General features: G+C 36.6%; 1 protein-coding gene across 1 annotated transcript in view; it reads right to left on the bottom strand.

The window, feature by feature from the left end:
- Positions 1-21,443, bottom strand: part of b3glcta (beta 3-glucosyltransferase a) — a 177,964-nt gene that overhangs the window by 32,660 nt on the left and 123,861 nt on the right. The window contains exons 8-10 of the mRNA XM_046862419.1: positions 20,658-20,721; positions 18,217-18,348; positions 8,925-8,994 (exon numbers count right to left, since the gene is read on the bottom strand). Coding sequence (XP_046718375.1) covers positions 8,925-8,994; positions 18,217-18,348; positions 20,658-20,721 — 266 coding nt within the window. The remainder of the gene's footprint in view (positions 1-8,924; positions 8,995-18,216; positions 18,349-20,657; positions 20,722-21,443) is intronic.

Here is a 21,443-nt window from a genome sequence, read left to right as displayed (position 1 = left end):
AGAATATATTTAAATATCACTTTCTTATATAACGCAGAAAAAATATTGAACACTTTTAAGTCATTTAAAAAACTTACACATCATAAGGATACACTGGTTTATTGATTTATCATCTAAACATTAGCAAACTCTGTAACAATATCATTTTATTGTATAATATAATTCCTAAAAGTTTAATTTTAAATATTGTATCATACTGAAATCCAAGACCACATCGCTATTGCATACAACATGCAGATGTATTAAACTGATTCGTTCATAAAATGGAGTAATAATAATAAGTTTGTTTTATTGATGTATTTAAGTATTAGGGGGATAAAAAAACAAATGAACACTGGCTGAATGATCGAAAGGAGTTCTACTTTCCAGTGGAGAGACCCTACAAAAATGGACTTAATATTGAAGCATTAGAAGTTGACAAGTTGCTGAAACTTGTAACTTAAGAGAAGATGAGACAGACAGATAGACATAACTATATTGTCATTGAATAACACAGGTACACAGCAATAAAGTGCAGTTTAGCATCTAATCAATGTAATTAAATATTTGGATTAGCATTACATTTTTTATACACAAAATAAGATTAATTGAAAAAAAGCTGTAATTTTTTTTAAAACTCTGATCTTAAATCAGTTCAGCAGAACTGATCAATTCATGTATGTACAATCTCTAAGATTTGACATCATTAACCGTTTCTTTACATCACTGAGCATTTCGAATGTCTCCAACGGTTTAAATTCCTCCGATTCTGAAGCTTGTGCAGCTAATGAACAGGACAGGTGCTTCTTTAGCTATTCTGTCCATTGGTAGATTATTTGCAGTAAGCCCCCACAACATCTGGTCCTGATGAAGCTCTTTATGTGTGTGGAAAAACTCTTCAATCTTAAAAGCTGATTGCTTTCAACAGAACACAAAAGCTCACATGCCTGATAAATTACTTTTGCCCATGTTCTGTTCGTGAAAAACTCTGGGGTGTGTGGTAAAATGCTCAATCCCAGACTATGACAGAATGAAATCTTTCTCAACAGTCTGTACGGTTATATATAGTAAAGCTCCCAGAAGGCACAAAACAACTCTTAAAAAACATAACAGGTAGGACAATCTTAGTGTTAAAAAGAAATCAATCATAAGGCAGGTGTTGATATTTTGAGCAGAACCATACAGAAGAATTAAACTGCACTAGTCCAATAGGTCCAACTGCAAAACAATAGGTGCAATATCATACAAGGACAGACCATGTAGATGATATCTTGGTTGCGGTCAATGGGAAGTGGTAGCTCAGTGGTTAAAGCTCTGCGTTACTGATCAGAAGGTCGGGAGTTCAATAGTATATTGAATAGTACTTTAGCCACCTTACTGACCACATTACACTGATCTCTATTTACTATCATGCACCCACTGGAACACAATCTATGAGTGACTAAACACTATCAAGAACCAACAGCTGTACTACTGTATTACTGTAATAGTAATGTCACAACAGAAAGAAATTTCATTACTTATACAACCACAAGTACCAAAGCAACATAAGATTACCTTGGAGATAACTGGATAATGGGATACAAAACTTCATTTGGCTCATGTGAATTAAAAATGTTTCTCCACAGAGCACTTCACCAAGCAGGAAGAATGATTAAACACTGCAAGTGAAATTACCTTTGCAAGGACCATACTTACTTATAAAGGTCAAAGATGATAGACACTAAGGAGATACCCAAGGAGATATAGCTCCTAGGAGATACACAGGGCGATGGTAACTCAGGAGATACATAAGGTGATAGCCACACTCAGGAATATCAGGTTTGTGCCAGATGGTGTTCACAAATATTTTATCTGGCTAATATTTTGGAATTGTTAGGAGTTCTGTAAAACCAGTCTGGAAATTAATTCTTAAAACATGTGACTGCAGATTATTGCCAATATGCATTGAAGTTTGGAATCCAAAGACAGTTCCTACATCTATACAAAGGTGTGCCCTATTCCCTTCACTTGCTCTGAACAGGCTACAAAGTAAAGTGGGAGACTGAGCCACTGTTTCATATATGTGGTTAAAATCAAAACCCTGAATATAAAACCCTTTGTTTGATCATGTAATGTAAATAGATAAGTGATGGTTGAGGCTTTAAGCTACTGATGTAAAGGCTGTGAGTTCAAAACCTAGCACCACCAGGAGGCCATTAAATTAGGGTCTTTGAGGAAGATGCTTGACCCTTAACAGCTCAGGCCTATCCTGTTTTATAAGGAAGTGGCTATTGGTAAAAGCATTAAGAGGTTAACTACAAAAAATACACACAATACAACTTAATAAAGATGGTATCTGGCTGACAGACAAAACCTTATAAAGCATAATGTGTGCGCACACAACAAGGAAATGAAATATCCACACAGATGACATAACAGGATACTCAATCCGTTACTTAGTTCATTAAACAATTTCCTCAAGCGTAAACTCTCCAATATTATACTGTAGTTATAGCAATGATATGGTTTGCTCTTATTACTGCTGCTCTTATTGTTATTGCCATGAAAAAAGTCTCCTCTTAAAATAGATTTTATATATATATATATATATATATATATATATATATATATATATATATATATATATATATAAAAGAAAACAACAAAAACCCCTTCCTTTTACGATATGCCTTCAAAACAGATCAGCCTCACTTTAGCTGTGAAGAATCGATGGGGAATGTGTGTGTCTACTCAGGTCCATGAAGATCTGGGATAATTAGAGAAATGCTGGAAATAGTCTATCATGCCTTACAGCCAAGTGCACAAAGAGCTGCACTCAGTCACAGGCTTCAAACTCAAGCTGAATATAGATTGTTAAAACACACATACTACTTTCTCTAGCAAGAATGAAGCTAATGTATTGTCTCATAGTTAACATTAACCGATACTAATATGGAGAAAACTAGTATTGTGTAAACAGCCAGTGGTTGCCATAAAAAAAAAATTATTAAAAGGTTTGACCCTAACGAATGCGAAAATAAAATGTTACAGTATATTTATTTACCTCCTAAAAATGAAGAAGGAGGTCTCTTCATTTTCTACAGAAAAAAAGATTTTATCTAAAGAAACTACTTTCAGTAGAGACTGAATGTTTGCTCTTTTTTACAATGTGGAGTGAAGAAATGCAGAGGCGACGCAAACCCAGTATTTTTGGGCACCGGGGTTCCACTGGAAACTCAGAGGCACAGTCAAGGTCAGGAGAATATCAACACATTCAAATAGGTTCAACTGTGTGTGAACAAAGATAAATATTACTGAGATTAGCTAGTTGTTTGAACATACAATGGAAGAGGTTTTCTATATAGGTTTCTGCTTAAGTACAGATAATACACAAAAATGCACTTAGGGAGCTAAATTTAAAGTACTATGTGAAACCTGGAGTAAATGCAGACATGAGTAAACTGTTCATGTCTTCCTAGACATTCATACAGTAGGTCTTATTAACAAAATATAATAATTATATACAGGTAGTCCCCAAGTTATGTTGGGACGCTGCCTTTGTGACATGCCTTATTGTCGCCAGAGTTCCTATGTCTCGGTGCTAGACGCTTTTTTTTCCAGCGTTTTTTGGTGTTTCTAAGACCAATTTTAGCTCTTGTTTTTCTCCTTTTAAAACAGAGCGCACTTCTTACTGCTCATTTTATCTGGGTCCGCCCTCCACTCACAAGCCACTGCGCCTCCACGTGCCACTGCCACAAACATTTATACTGTAATGGTTATACAGTACGGTAAATTATGCAAAATTATGTACTGTAATGTCTTAAATTATTAACAAATTACGGTATACTACCATATTTTATTAATTAGTTTTATTTATTTAATAGGGACAATGTACATTGATCAACAGAAGGATACTGTAAAAAAGCCAGAGTTAGCCCCAATGGATAATTTTCATCTGTTGCCCATTGACAGATTTTAAAAAGACAACCTAAAAATTTAAAACACAGTAGGTTATCACACATAACCATACAATAACATATACAATCACATACAATAACACTACTAACGATAATACCGTGCTTGAAGTTACAAATTAAATGTAATAATGTTCACTACCTTTTTGGCATGCTTTTGAAATGTCAGTTGAAAATCTACAATTACTCCTTAAAACATTATATATAACATTATATATTATGCAAAACATAAAATTGCTTGTAATTTTTTACTACCGTATTTTATTATTAATATTTGTGATCAACGTTCGAAACATATTGTATAAAAACAGAAAAAAACAATTAATGCAATAAACTTGTTTATTATATTAATTAAATTAAGTAATCAATTGAAATGACACAAATTACATTTATTAATATTTATAATTTAGAAAAATTTAATAAAAACATTTCACCATGTGTGTTTTTTACATTTAATATTCCATTTTTATAAATATATAATCTACTTAACTGTTCTACTTATTTCAGCATACTTTAAGAAATGTCTTCATTTCTTTTTCTCCTTCATTCATTCACTCCCACGATATGTGAAATTGTCAGGACTTTCTTTTTTCAAGAGAAATTCTTGATGCTAGACATAAAACACTAACGAATCAATAGCACTATAGCGTTAGCCTCCAGCTACTTCCTGTCTATCAGCTAATGCCAGCAAAATAGAGTCAAGATTTAAGATGGTTTTATTTGTCACAAACATAGTTATATGCAGGATACAACTTGCAGAAAGAAAAAAATAAATAAATAAAAAATAAAAAAAAATCTTGAATCGCAAGCATTAGCCGCTAGCCACTTCCTGGTTAGTGGCTAACGCTAGGGTTACTGATTCTTTAGCGTTTTCATGTATGCGCAAAACAAATCTTATTTCCGATACGGAGTTAGTAGCCAAAGAGTCACTGCACTAACTCTAGTTTCTTTTGTATACCCCTGATGATGTGTATATTTTCAAGTTTAAAAATTATAATAAAAATGCACTCAAAGTGTGAGGCAGAGACTAAGCAAACTTGCGGTCAGCCACTTAATACGTTCAGGAAAGAACCCAGATTTTAATTATGTTTTACGTAAAAAGGATTGCACAGTAGGGAAAAATATGAGCTATTTGTGCAGTGTTACAAAATAAGTGGAGAGGGCTGAAGAATGGCATATGGAGCAAAACCACATACGGCATAAGCAATGGATTGTATTAAATTGTGGCTTCCATTTGTAATGAAAAAATTGCATCATTTAGCAAAGCAATTTTGAGATACACTGAAAACTAAGCAAGGGTCAAAAGACATGCCCTGGTGCTGCACTACAGGTGCTAATGGCCTAGTGTAGACACTAACTAGAGACAAGCGCTAAAATGAGCTTTTGTTTGGTTTTTTCGATGGGGAGGTGGTGGGGGAGTCTGCACATGTAATAAATCTGTATGTAATTCTATATCATCTGAATAAAGCAAACCTGGATTGTGTTACACACTATGATCCCAGCAGGTAAAAAATTAGAAATTGATGAAAGGATTGAAAACTGACTAATGAAGAGGACCTACATACCCTATTAGTGTGGAAACCAGGCAAACATCTGTAATTCCAGCTGCCTGATAGCAGACCTCAAAAGCAGCTGAGATTAAGAATGGAGTAAACTCAGTGTAGGACAGTGAGGACATACTAGAAATGTGTCATTAATTTGATGACAAATGACATTGGAGATGACAGATACTTATTAAATCTAGGAGCAGGTGTGGGATATATCATGCAAAAAGATGCAGTAGCTTCCGAGATCAAAGATGACGTTGGCGTGTAAGGAAAAAATTGGGAAAGAATCAGTCCCCGGATTTAAGATTAAAAGAAGTGCTGGCTGCTATGTTTTTGTATTTTCGTTTTTAAAGGCCGGTTCTTAAAAGGATAGGAGCCCCACTGATTATCTTAGGAGTAATAAATGAAGAAGAGATTTTCATTTAACAAATACAGTACTTTTTGAAATAGTACAGCCTCTTTTCATTTGTTCTGCGCCTTACAAATGTTCCTGTCTGTGGGAAAAAAAACAACAAAAAAAAAACCCCTTACATTCGTCTGGCCATAAGACTGTCCTCTGTCTAGTCTTTTTGTCATTTTTAAGTTTTATTAGCCAAACACAGACATGGCTTTTCTTTGAAACTCTGCCTGGAAGGTCACCATTAATCTCTAAACTAGAGACACTAGGAAGTATATTTTATCCTCCTGCAAGGCCGTGCACCAAAACCTCCCACTTTTATTTTCAAGCCATAGTTTAGAACCTCTGCAGGGAGTAATGCACATCTTTGTATAAACAGCTTGTATAAATAATTTTATTGAATAATAAATGTATACAACATTATTTTAGGACTGTGAATACACCACTCTCGCATTCACCTGCATCTCGCACAGGAAGGGGACGTAGGTCTCTTTTAGTTTTAAACTTCATTCCGAATCTTTTACCGTAATTGTGCATTCACTATTTAATAGATGTTGCTTTTATTTGATGTAGTTACTGTACGGTAAAATATGTGCGCTATGTGGTAATTGTGTGTTCTTTTTCTATAAATTAGTACTAGTCACTTAGTACAGTGAATCACAATAATATTAATGTAGTTTATTTGTGTAAACAGCATGCTTACTTGTTTTTTTTTTTTCAGATGTGAGAATATTAGTGCACAGAGAGCCAAAAAGAGCCAAAGGAAATAAGCAGCCCACTCTGTCTTGGTGTTGGAATGGTTCCACAGGCTCTGAGATTCCTGCCCGCACAGGAACCTGGACCACAGCTAAGACCATTATATTAAATAAAACTGCCTTATCAACTCTGTTTTGAAACACCAATGCTCAGGCTACTAGGGCCAAAGGACCACGGATATAAATGGACAGGCATCAGTGAGCTTTACCACTACATTGAGCTACTCTTCAACATGGCCATGGTAAATATGAGGTCCATCAGAGACTGCTGCCAGCGGGTCAGTCTTTTCTCTGTTCCTTTTCCTGCCACAATCATATCAAGGGACATATACCACACAATTTTATAGAATCTGAGTCACCCAGATGCAGACAAGGACAATAACAGAAAGAGGGGCGCAGCTGAACGCAACTGGTTTTCCAGGGTCAGACACCTCATGGATATTATCCGGCATGTATGAACCTATAATTATTTTGCGTGATAAAAAAATATATTCTAAATCAACCACAAACACAAAATATATAAATTTATATTGTCCTCATATTCTTTCTTGTAGCAATTCCTTATCAGTCACATACCTGACTGAAAGGCTCATTATGCGGTTATTTGTCTTCTCAGGTGTGAATCAAATATATCGATATATTGTTTACTGTGAATGAGTGAACAGGATGATTTTCACATTATTTTCAAGCAAAAAAAATAGTACTGGCAGGAACTGGGCCATGGACACGGCCAGATTATACTGTCAGAAATGACGAGTGGGAGGAAAGACCCAAATGCAGGATGAAATCAGAATAATATAAAATACGGTCTTTAATGAGAAAGAGGCAAGGGGAAAAACACAGGTCAAAAACAGATACGAAAAACTAGTCCAAACATCCGAAAGCCAGCAGACAGAGCAATGAAGGGAAAACCAAAAATCAGAGTCCAATGAACTGTCCAAAAAAATCCAAAAGCCAGAAAAACAAAAGCACAGCAGGGAGATCCAGAATCAGCAATCAAAATCCGGCACGGCAACTGAGCAATAGTGGGCAGATTAAAAACACAAACCAAAAACAGTCCAGTGTCCAAACCAGAGCAGATGCAGAGCAGAGCAGGAGTCGGGGTCAGGGTCAGGAACTGGGCCAGGAACAGGCAGGGTGGCATGAGTACTCTCATGCAAGCAAACCAGTAAGATAATCTGGCTCAGAGTGTATGTCCTTTGTGTGCTTGAATACTGTTTGGCGCAGGAAAATTGACAAGATGGACCCGGAAGCGTGCACCTCAAACCTGAATGTAAGTGCCGCGAGCCCAAAAAACCCTGACAGCTCTACTACACCCAGTTCTCCAAAGTCTTGTGAACAAATGTTCTGTATGTGTTTTATGGCTTTATATCAGTGACTTAAAATTGTACGTTTTTCTCCTACCTCGCATTAACGTTGCTTTCTCAAAAACACAATCATCTACATACATGCTGCTCACATTATTGTAGCCCAGTTTGTGCTGTATATAATGTTATCTGACTTTAGCCACGTGTATGTTTATAAGCAGCTGAAAAACACACAAATATCAGGGCATGTCAAAACTTTCCAAACACCCTCAGACCCCAAAGGAGTTAATTTCTAAACACATATTACAACTACATACTGATCCTGAAGAAAGCCTTCTTATTTCTGGCTACTTTGAACCCATTTGTGGCCATTCGGATCATAATCAAACCCACATTCTGATTCTCAGGAAGATCGGGGAATCGCACAAAGGTTTTCTAAAGATATTAGCTGGCACAACGTGCCACTGGAATACAGAAACTCTTTCTGATAATCCGATAACGGGTTCTTAGAATTGCCCAGGAGTTGCACAGGGAGCTCAGGGCCCAGGTTGAGGGACAGCCTGGTCTGGGTGCTGATTAATTGAAAGGCACAATCCTACTCACACCCAGTCAAACACTGTGTCATAGTTACAACCACTACAGCTACAAACTGAGGGAAGAAACCAGAGCATGTAGAAGTCTGCATTTAAGGTGCATTTACAGATTACAGCATACATTTTTACATGACGTACAGTATTGTGGTAACATCAAACACATAACAGGCTTGATTCAAACGGTGTAGTTAATATAGGCCACAGAGGATCTCAAAATGAAACTGTTCTGTAGTGTCTCATATGATTCACCTCTATATAACAAATGAATGAATTTAAATGCCTAAGCTCAAACGGTCAGTAAAAAAAATGTGTATGAAATAAACATTTCTGAATACTCCACTTGGGGTAGAACATTATTGACCTGAATAAAGCAATGACAAAGTGACTCACCTCTTTCAGTGTGGAACTTCTTGCAAGTTTTTACTGCCACAAACATGTTCTCCTTTTTAACAGGTTCACCCTGATAAGAAAAAAAAAAAAACATGATGAGATGATAGAAATATTGACACAAACACACATGTCGATATTGGCGCACGCACACACACACACACACACACACACACACACACACAATAAGATAAGCCTCTTTAGGATTTATATTTTCTCCTTCTGTTTGTCTACTGCTTCATTAAATATCAACTACAAGGTCAATGCACAATCCTCTCCTATTGGCAATGAGTCTTTATCTCTGGATTACAAACTGATCCTGAAAGGAATTTTTCAGAGCATGTATAGGTTTAAGCAACTTATGAAAGCATTGGTGCTCCAGGGAACGTTCTCTAGTGTGACAGATGTTCCTTTTAAAAAAATCACAGAAAAACTACATTTCTTTCAGTAAGATCAGTTAGTCGACTAATAAAATATGATTTGTGAAAGAAGGGTATCTACGAGAGTAAAAAGGAAAGTTTATTGGACTGTAGTGACCCCTGCTAAGTTGTATGGTTTAGAGACAGTGGCATGGAGTAAAAGACAGGAGGTGGAGCTGGAGGTAGCAGAGCTGAAGATGTTGAGGTTTTCGTTAGGAGTGATGACGATTGACAGGATTAGAAATGAGTTTATTAAAGGGGCAGTGCATGTAGGACGTTTTGAAAACAAGGTAAGGGAGGTGAGATTGAGAAGGCTTGGACATGTGCAGAGGAGGGACATGAGTTATATTAGTAGGGGAATGCTGAGGATGGAGCCACCAGGAAGGAGGAAAAGAGGAAGACCAAGAAGGAGGTTTATGGAAGTGGTGAGGGAAGACATGCAGGTGGTTGGGGTGAAAGAGGCAGATATAGAGGACTGGAGGGTATGGAGACAGATGATCCACTGTGGCGACCCCTAATGGAAGAAGCCGAAAGAAGAAAAAGATATGAAAATTAGCGATTTAATTAAAATAAATATTTTATTCAAACATTATTGAATTTAAGTAGAACGTATATGTTAAATTCTATATTAATATTGAAAATAAAAGTAATAAGACCAGTATATTGAAAAAACAACTAAAAAATACAACTAATCAGAAGCCGCATTTCGCCATGAGAGGGAGTTACATCCCAATCACATGACACGACTTTAGAATTCTAGTTCGACACTTAAGCACCAGGCTTTATATAAGAAATCCTAAAAATACCAATCTCAAGATTCTCAGGTAACCCGTGAATTTCCCAGCCCCGTTTCCCAGACAAGTGGAGCTCAACTCTTTGCAGTCTTGGCTAATCTTGCACTTTCAAACAAAAGAAAGGAAGAAAGAAAAAAACCCTCCTTTTACTTTAGGCCTTCACTTCACCTGCAGGAGGTGTGCTGCCAGTTTTCAGTTCACCCCCCTTTGTGTTGGAATAGATACATCACAATTACCCTTTGGCTTCTCACTGTGTGTATATGAAATGTGCTTCGCAAATAAATGGTTCGATTCTTCCTTCAATTCTTATAAAAGGTGTCTCGATTTAAAAAAGAAATAAAGATGATAAATGAATCAAATAAAAAAGATAAACACAAGAAAATATCAATAATTAAACAAAAGATAAATCATAATTATTAGAATATAAAATATATATTAATATAGCATAAAATAAAAACATTCATAAAATGATGACACATGAATGATATAATTTATAAATATATAATCTTCAGTGTACTATATTACACTCAAGGGACAAAAGTTTGTGGACACATAAGATTGACGTGCTTTTTTGGAACATCCCATTCCACATCGAGTCCCTATTGACTAAGATGTTTTACTAGATTTTTGAGTGTTCTTGTAGACGTTTGTGTGAATTTAGCCACAATTCAGGTACTGATGCAGATGAGTTGAGGAGGCCTGGGGTGCAGTAAATCGTTCTAAATCACCTCAGAGTTGTTCAATAGGGTTGAGGTCAAATCTCTAATGCAGGCCATTCAAGATCTTCCACTCCAACCCAATGCCTATCTTTATGGAGCTGGCTTTGTGCATAGGGGCATTGTCATGCTGGAACAAGGTTCAGTTCAAATAAAGGGAAGATTTAATGCTACCACATCCAAAGACATTCTATACAATTGTGTGCCTCTAATTTAATCGTAACAGTTTGTAGAAGAACCAAATACAAGTCAAGAGTCCAAATAACTTTGTCCATATAGTGTTTAAGAACAATAGAACACTTTTGTTGAACACATCGTCGAGTAGTGAGGCCACTCAACCCCTTAGTTGGTTATTTTTCTGTAACAGCCTAACCCCAAGTGTTTTATCACTTACTTATTAAAAGGACCCAGAAGTCTTTATTAAACAAGCACAAGGCCACTATTTGATTTCAGATTACAATTTTAATTGTTCCTACATTCGCTAAAGTGATTCCTAGGCCAGTAACATCACCCAAGTCAAGTCCATGATCAAGCAGAAATCCACATGCAGGCACATGCACATCAATGAGAGGGCAAAACGCTGTGGCCACATTCACAATAATCAGGAAATTAAACACACTTTCATGCATTTGAAAATATGCCATTGCGAATCTGCTCTGAGGATCTGTGCTGGGGACACCACAGAGTCATGATACATCAGAACTGAAGTGAGCGGATAAAATATTCAAAGGTGAGGAGACCAGAATGTTTTATGCAGATCTGAGATGAAAAAAAAATACAATGCAAATCAAACTCATGCTCCTATACTCCTTATTAGAGGAATTATAATTATTTCTTATTGAGAAGGAAAAAAAATAATTTCCCATGTTAATTTAATGATTCAAATTCTTTCCTAGTGACAGTTTATTTTAATAAAGGATTAGAAGATGCTTTTATTAAGCAGGATCCCCTTTCAAAATATCTCTGTGTGAACTTTTAAAGCATCAATCAATATGAGCAAAAATCTGAAAAAAAAAAGACAACAGGCCAAAAACTCCAAAACTGAATGAATATACAATCTATAGAGAATACTGTAAAAATAAAAATATAAATAAATTAAAAATAAAACTAAATTCTCATCAAGTAACGATTAATAAATAACCATTGCAACAACATTCAACTTTGAACAGAATTTGTCAGAATTTGACTTCTTTCTAGTCACATACAGTGAACCTCCAATAATTTACCGAACTTGTGGCTCGGAAAATTTGCGTGTTCTCGTTTGGAACCTATCTATCAACAAGGTGCGGACTATCTTCAAATTTGCGGGAATCCGCAGCAGGACTGAGTTTTCAGGAACGTTAGGAATAACATTTGAAACTGTTTCACTAACAAATTAAAAAAAAACATTGTATTAAAGTACAATAAGACACAATGTCTAGATGAATTCACTAAGGTACCATAGGGGCTGCGTCCAAAATTTGCGGATTTTCAGAACTCTTAGAACGTAACCCCTGCGAGTTCCGGAGAACGACTGCATATAAATTTTGTTTTTTAGCCTCTGCCAGAAAAAAAATCACAGTGCTGACTTACTGATTTGTTGCGTGGAGCACGAAAAGAACATCTATTCAATAGATTTTTGTTGCTGGAGTTTTGTACTTTTGTATGCGAGTTGTGACTGTTATAGTTTCTCATTCATCTTCCTCCACTGAGAATAAGTGTAAGCCCATCAGGAATGTCTACAACTGGCTGACCTGCAGCTACATTACAGCAAACCCCTGCAATGTTTTAGATATTTAAACAGACACCAGAGAAGTTTTTTACACATTGCTATGCGCTGGTATCTAGAGTCAGTAGCAACAGTCAGTGTGTTTTTGGCAGCTACCACATAATGTTGAACGATGTCTTACATTAGTGTTTCATCATTAAAACCAGTACATTTAAAGTGTCCATTTAAAAGTCTATAAGGCATCAACTTATTACTTTTCTGAGATGTTAATCACTTTATGAGAAGAAATATATTCAGAAAGTTCTCCTGTATAAAGGGATAGGACATGCCTAGCTTGTTCTTGATAAAAGGATTTGATTTCGATTCCAACGTTTGACTGCAGGACTGCAGATGAATTGGAATGAGGCATCTAGAAAATTTAAGTGGCCTGAATTTTATGATTTGCACAAAATTATACTAGATTTTCTACATCTGATGACGTCATGTCACGTCTTAAACCAAGCCACTTTGCTCAGATTTCTTTTCGATTTTTGTATAACTGTCACAACAGAAGAATAAAAAAAAATCCAAATTCTGGGGATTTTGATGATAAAGTTAACACCTTGAACTTAATGTTTCTCATTGTCATATTCCTCAAATCATATACAATATTTGCAGTGTGACAGGGAGCATTATCCTGCTGAAAGAGGGAACTGCCACTAGAGAATATGTAGAGGTAAAACTGCAGCAATGTTTAGGCAGGGGGTACATGTCAGAGTAACTTCCACATGAATTTCAGGACCCATGGAAGATTTCTCAGAAGAGCATCACACTGCCAGCTTGCCTGTTTCCATAGTACATCCAGGTACCACACACACACACACACACACACACACACACACACACACACACACACACATACAAAGTCACCCACATGATGATACAAAAAACAGAGCAAGTCATCTTCCATTCGAGTTGGACCTTCTTGGTCCAGTTCTAGTGCCTACTGTATGTTGCCCCTTATACAGGGGGCACATGAGCTCTCAGCTCCATAAGCAGCAAGAACTTGAACAGTTTCAGCAGTCAAGCTACAATAGCTCTTCTGTGGGACCAGTCCAGGCATGCCAGCCTTGGCTTGACATATGCATCAGTGAGCTTTGTGCGTCCATGAACCAGTCCCCTTTTAACTGTTTGTCCTTCCTTTATTGGCAGGACCCCCTGAACACCTGCAGATTTGGAGTTATCCAGTCATCTAATGTTCATAATTTGACCCTTATCAAAGTCACTCTCGTTTTGCCCATATTTTCTGGTTAAAAAAAAAAAAAAAGTTAAATACTTAAACAATTTTTTTTAATAGCAGATCTTTTTTAATTAAACAACAGATTTCTTCAAAGTGAAATATTTCAATTCTCACATCAAAAGACTAGGTTTGCATAAGTGATGCATATCTAATCAGAAAGACCGAAAATATGGGCAAGAATATCAGGAATTAAATTGCAATGACTCCGATTCTCAAATCTATTTGTCTTGATTTACCCCTTCAGTATTTTGCTTAAATTCATCCAATTAAAATGAAAAAGAAGAAAAGTGAATCATGGTTATAGAATCGGTTTAAAGGCAAAAGTCCTTGCTCAACTTCTTGCCCGTTTTATCTGATAGACTGCATACTTATTGGCGCTGCAAAAAGGTTTACAGCTACGATGCAATTTTCACAATCAGTTTGCTCAGCTTTGCACGATGAGGATCTATATTTGACCCCCATGCTTCTCAGTGTACATGTGTATGCAGCCATTCAGCTGTGTGTATTTATTTTCCTGAGCTGCATTTGGTCATATCTCATACTCGGCGCTCTGTTTATACGCTATGCAATCCTGAAAACAAATCCCCTTGCAGTCTTGCATGCTGCACTGTGGTGCTGGAGGAGTCATACCCTGTTCCACTCGTCCTCCTGAATCAAAGGGCAGAACAAAATCAGGGCCAAGTAAAGAACTGCAAATAATATCACTAATCCCACACAGCCAGGTGACCACCTGTTCCACTCCTGAGTCCACTCAGGAAAAAGACACAGATCCACAACAACAGATATTAAATGCTTTTCTGAACAGCTGGTATTGCTGGTGATCAGAAAGCAACCCATTTGCTTTTCCATTCGCATGTTCATTGAAAATCTGTTTGTTAGTTTTGTTCCAGAATGGTTACTGATTGATATAAATATCTACATATTTTTATCAATCGAATCAATAAAATATATAAAAAAAAAATTAAAATGTAATTTTAGTAAACAAATCATGCTGCACTGAAGAGTCCTGAAAGCACAGTGTTCTCCATAATTCACAAATGAAAGATGTGTTTGGCACAATCAGGACTCTTAAAGAGCTGTTTGCCCTCAGCAATCGGGGGAGAACGGCCTTAGTAAGAGAGGTGACCAAGAATCCTATGGTCACTCTGACTGAGCTCCGGAGGTCAAGTATGGAGAAAGGGATGAAGTTCCAGGAGGACAACCATCACTGTAGCCCACCACCAATCTGTGCTTTCCTAAGTGCAAAACCCATGAAAATCTGCTTGGAGTTTGCAAAAAAGCACCTGAAGGACTATCATTCTGTTTGGAACAAGCTGATGCAACCAAGATTAAACTGTTTGGATTAATTCTAAACATTATGCCATGAGAAATCAAGGCACTGAACATCATCTGCCAAAAACATTAATATTTATGGCATTTTGGCAGATGCCCTTATCCAGAGCTACTTACAACAGCAGTTGAGGCATAAGGGCCTTGCTCAAGAACTCAGCAGTGGTCGCTTGGTGGTGCTGGGATTTGAACTTATGACCCTCCAACCCAGAGTCCAAATCCCTAATCACTGCTCACTGATGACTTCAGGCTGTAATTGCTGCCAAAGGTGATGCAAGTACTGAATAAAGTGTCCTTATAAATGTTCTTGTTTTTTTTTTTTTTACATTTACAGACATTTCTATAATTCTGTTTTCATTTTGTCATTATGGGGAATTGAGTGTAGATTAATGAGGGAAAAAATATCAATTTTTAATGATTGTGGTACCAGGCTGTAACAAGCAAAATTGAGGGGGGTCTGAAGGACTGAGGGGGGTATGAATACCCGAATTTGAGTACTGCTGCAAAAAAGTAGACGTTGTTTGAAGACTGTTAGAGTCTCAGATGTTCAGACATCAAAAGGAAGTTTATTCCACCCCCCATTCTGCAGAACAGAAAAGTCTGGAAGCATGTATTTCTTGTACCCTGAGAGATGGTGAGACCAGTAGAGCAGTGATTGAGAAGCTGAGTGCAGGGTGAGATAACAGCTGTGAGGAGGTACACGGGTGTTAGCATCGGGGTTTTGAATCTGATGCGGGCAGCAACAGGAAGTCAGTTAAGTGACCGTAGCAATGGGGTAGTGTAAGAAAACGACTTGGACAGGAGGTTGTGTAGATGAGAAGAAGTTTAAACAAAAAGAATAAATTGAAGTTTTCTGGAGGGAGATACTGTTTAAACATTCAATGTTTTTTTTTTTTTAACAATCAGAGGTTTTCTGCCATGCAAAAGTCTTCGGGACAAAGGGTTTTGTATTAGTATTCTTCAAGAGAAAAGACAGAAGGCTGATAAATGAATAACTGTTCACAGCTTTTATAATATAAGTGTCGCCACCGGCTCGCTCATCAGAGACAAACACACTTATAAAGAACATCTTATCATTTTTAACACCACATTATCTCTGTAAAGCTGCTTAGAGACAATGTTCATTGTTAAAAGTGCTATACAAATAAAAATTAATTGAATTATTAAAAGGAAATAACTTGGATGCTCCTCAAAGTTTAAATAAAAAAATGATGGAGTGGTATAAGAGGATAAAAACACCATGTGATGCTGCTATTAGGAAATAATTCACTGTAACATGCACTTCACTTTACACTGGTGGGAGTGGTATAGGAGGAAAAAACTTTACTTTACACTGGCGTGCACCTTTGTCACTCATTATGTATCTACAGTACAGACCAAAAGTTTGGACACACCTTCTCATTCAAAGAGTTTTCTTAATTTTTATAACTATGAAAATTGTAGAGTCACACTGAAGGCATTAAAACTATGAATTAACACATGTGGAATTATATACATAACAAAAAAGTGTGAAACAACTGAAAATATGTTCTTCAAAGTAGCCACCTTTTGCTTAGATTACTGCTTTGCACACTCTTGGCATTCTCTTGATGCCTACTTTGAAGAACCTACAATATGACATATTTTCAGTTCACTTTTTTGTTATGTATATAATTCCACATGTGTTAATTCATAGTTTTGATGCCTTCAGTGTGACTCTATAATTTTTATAGTCATAAAAATTAAGAGAACTCTTTGAATGAGAAGGTGTGTCCAAACGTTTGGTCTGTACTGTATAACATCATTCCCAAATAGGTTATTGCTTATTTACTGATATAAGTAATATATTTTTATTAAGAATAGCATAAACATGTAAATAAATATGAAGTATTTGTGTATCAGAAGTTAAATAATACAGTAATTAATATATTATGATAACAATATTGATGATGATAATGATGATGATGATATTTTTATCAAGGCTCACTGGAAGGTCATTTTTACAGCAGAAATTCAGAAATGTATTCAAAAATATTTTCCTCCAGTTCAAAGAAACAGTGATCACAGGAGTTAAAGTGAGTTCTATGTCAACTTTTTTTAAGAGGACACTTTGTTAGCCGAGAGTAAAAATACACCAGTATTTGCAGGCAGTAGAACTGCAGATGAATTTAAATCAAGTGTATACAGAATCATAGGAGCTTGACATTTGTCTGGATTTCAGGCTTTAAATGTGATTAAGCTGAACCTTTCTACCTCTGGTGTCCTTGTAATGCCATGTCACATGTGTCTAATGAAGAAAAGTCATACAACAATGATAATAATAATAATAATAATAATAATAATAATAATAATAATAATAATAAGAGCAATACTCATAAAATACTACAAGTGGACAGCCTTCTGATCTTTAATTTGTTTATCTAGTATTAATAATTGTTAATATAGAAAATAACAATAATAACATAGTTTAAAATTAATTGGTTTTATTTCTTTCTTTCGGTTTCTCCCATCAGGGGGTCGCCACAGCGGATCATCCGCATGTTTGATTTGGCACATGTTTTACGCTGGATGCCCTTCCTAACGCAACCCTCCCCATTTATCCGGGCTTGGGACCGGCACTAAGAGTGGCTGGTGTTGGTTCCCTGACCGGGGATCGAACCCGGGCCGCAGCGGTGAGAGCGCCGCATCCTAACCACTAGACCACCAGGGACCCCACAATTAATTGGTTTTATATAATATATAAAAGACATGTATGCATGCACGCATGACATTTTGATGTGATTCATCGTATGTTTGCATATATTTACAGTATATATTTTAAACTCTACTGTTTCTCTTTGGTTTATTTTATATATAAAAGTGTATTTACTGAGTGAAAGATTTTTGCACTGATAAACGTTACTATGTGTAATATATCTGAGTAAAATATCGTCTACAGTGACTACAGGGTGCATCCTTTATGCTTTACATGTTGAATATTTTTTTTGTAGAAATAAAATAAGACAGTGCTTCCCTGAAGAAGAGAGAACACTGAGGACTGACAGTGCTTGCCAGATGTTGTGTTTACCTACACACAGTGGTGAATGTGTGTTAACAGTAGTGGCACACTGCCGGGCTTGAGTTGAATTCTCCGGCAACGTACACAGTTCAGGAACGTCAGTGAGCCGAGGCCCTTTGCCTTCGTCCCAGATATACAGCGCCACCTAGAACAACAACATTCGAAGTTTACACCAGTGGTTCAACAGAAGCAAAGCAAAGTAATGATTGTTTATAACCAGCAGTGTTTAAATATTTGATTCCTGACCTTGTCAATTCATGCTCAAAATAAACAATTTTTCAATATAGTCAGTATTTCATCATTAAATCATTACAGTTCCTCAGCACTCTTGAAGATCAGTCACATTAATAGTCAAATTAGTAAAATAAACCAATTAGCTGTGTTTCCTCATCTGATGATTATTAGGTTGTCTGGGTTCTGAATCTAAACATGTATCATGTATGAACATTTACTGATTTGGGGTATTTTCTGTGGTCTTCCTGAAATGATTATGAGAAGATGCAGACTATAAATTCTCCTGCTGTCTAATTGTGAAGTTTGCAGATCAAGTACAGTTTTGTTTTCCATTGTGTGACATGCTTTAAATACACATATTTCAGCTACACTGTGATACAACAATCAAGTCAAGTTTATTTCTATAGCGCTTTTTACAAGACATTGTTTCAAAGCAGATTTACAGAATTTAAAAGTTAATGTGAATGGTGTGTATTTATCCCTGATGAGCAGCCATGGTGACTGTGGCAAGGAAAAACTCCCTTAGATGTTATGAGGAAGAAACCTTGAGAGGAACCAGACTCAAAAGGAAACCCATCCTCATTTGGGTGACATCAAGAGTGTGATCATAAATCTTTAAACAATACAGAACACTGGAGAGTGAGAACTAACATGAACACTGGAATGTAAGATTATAAGTAATGTTTTTTCTACAGTCATTTACAGTCATTGTGGTTATAAAACTTGGAGCTACTGAGCAACTCATAAAATAGCTCAACATTTGCAATTATCACAGATCCAACACCAGCTTCTCCATGCCAGAACCTTTAAACACTCAAGGAGATCCAGTGTCTAAACAACAGTCTAATCTAACAGTCTGATGCTAGGGTCAGTTCTGGAGCAGAGAACGTTAAGGGTCCCAACATTGGCATTTCAGTGATGTTTGAATGATTGAAGTGTCCCGTCACAGCTTGGCTTGATCTTTGAGTCAGAGCAGTGAGTTCAATTTCTTTTTTCTTTTTTTCTTTGAAAATGCAGGATCAAATCCTTTGAAAGCGATCAAATCAATAATTTTGTTAGTCAGTTCGTTCATTCTTCCGAATTAGATAAATGAAATGAATTTTTTTTTTTTCTGTGAGAGACCCCTGAGACCTTTGGAAAAAAGCCTCCACATTGCATTGCTATTTGAGAGTCAGTGAGGGATTTCTCACAACAACTGATGAAACACCTTGGGGTTGTGGGAGGAAATGTCTTCAAGATTAAAATCCAAAGCCTAATTACTCAGACGTACTCCAAAGAGACATTCAGGCTGACTCAAACGATCGTCCTCAACGAGACCCTTCCCGAGGGGTCACAACGCTTCAGCTTCACACAGTAATACTGCCCTGTCATAACTCTTAAATAACCTCAAATCCAAATTCATTTAATCAGTGAAGAGTCAAATGTGCAAATCTTAAAGCTGAGGACTAGAAAGATTTGCCAGCTACATTACTAACTCTTAAAAAAGCATTTATATTCGGACATATTCTAACACCTCTACTTCCACACTATGGGCTGGAAACTAATGGAAACATCTTTAGATAGTTCAGGACTTTTTTATGTGCCTTCATAGACAATGGGAAAAGAAAATGTGACTTTCACAGAACATTCAGGAAGAAAAAACAATCCAACCCTGTGCACCAAAGGCAAGCCGGCCGAAACGAAGAGATATAAAAGAAACCCGAAAAAGAAACAGAAAAAAGCATGATGGAGGTATTATGGAGGTGATTTAATTTAAGAGAGAGAACTGAAGATGTGCAGTGATAGTGAGTGTAACAAAAAACCTTTAGGAGACTTTCCAGAAGGCTTCGGAAAATAAAGGAAGTAAAGGGAAAGAAAGAGAATGACAAAGAGAGAGAGAGAGAGAGAGAGAGAGAGAGAGAGAGAGAGAGAGAGAGAGAGAGAGAGAGAGAGAGACTGAGGGAGAAAGAAAGACAGAGAAAGACAGAGTGGCATTGCCGATCTGAAAAGGTCCTTGACTCTGCAGCGTGACTATTTCAAATTGGAAAGCTGCCTGGATAGAAAGCCGTATAAAAGAGGACATGATAAGAGATCAGAGTGCTTACGAGTACAGAGAGAATATCAGCAGTCAGCAGAGCGGCTTCAAATGAGAAAATAAAATATAAAATCCATAGGCTTCCTCACTGAAGTCTTAAAAAAAAGTGCATCAGTGTGCAAAATCACTGCATGCAGTCGTCTCACCTCATGTTTGAGGTCTATGGTGAAGTCCGACCTCAGAGGCTGGTTTTGGACTTTACTGGAGAGCCTGAAATAAAAAAATCCAATGTAATTAGTAATACAATCGCATTATTAAGTGTATGATGGGAATGAACTGCAAGTCAAGTCAAGAGGCTTTTATTGTCATTTCTACTATACACAGTGTTCCACAGTGAAAACGAGACAACGTTCCTCCAGAACCCTGGTGCTACACTACACAACATAGAGCTACAACACAACATGAAGCTACATAAAGTGCATCTAATGCAACCTAGTGTAAACAGTGCAGACAAAAACAGTACAGACGACAGACAAACAGTACAGACAACACAAGACAATACACATAACACAAGATAGCGCCGAACAGTAAACCTACTGTATACTTTGAATATACAGCACTGTGCAAAGGGAACAATAAAAGCTATAATCAAGATTATATGTAAACAAACGCAATGCAGTGCAAAAACAGCAATAGGTGCAAAAAACAGCAGTGAAACAGTGTAATATGGTTAAGTATAAATAATAAATAAATAAATGGTGGTGAAATGGATTGAGTTAAATAATGAGTGTGTGTTAAGCACCATATATTGTGATGTTTACATTATAACTGACAGCTCAATATAGTTGTAATAAATTATTTGGTCTAATTTCATTCTTCTGGCACAGTGATCAGTCACTCCACTAAAAACCTCCAGGTCTTTTAATACAGAGTGGGACAACTGATCATAAAACCTCAAAACCTCAGAACATTTTTTTGTAAATACTGCCATT

Source organism: Silurus meridionalis, chromosome 12, assembly GCF_014805685.1.
Source record: "Silurus meridionalis isolate SWU-2019-XX chromosome 12, ASM1480568v1, whole genome shotgun sequence".
In the NCBI taxonomy this organism is placed as follows: Eukaryota; Metazoa; Chordata; class Actinopteri; order Siluriformes; family Siluridae; genus Silurus; species Silurus meridionalis.
This window is presented reverse-complemented; position numbering and strand designations above follow the sequence as displayed.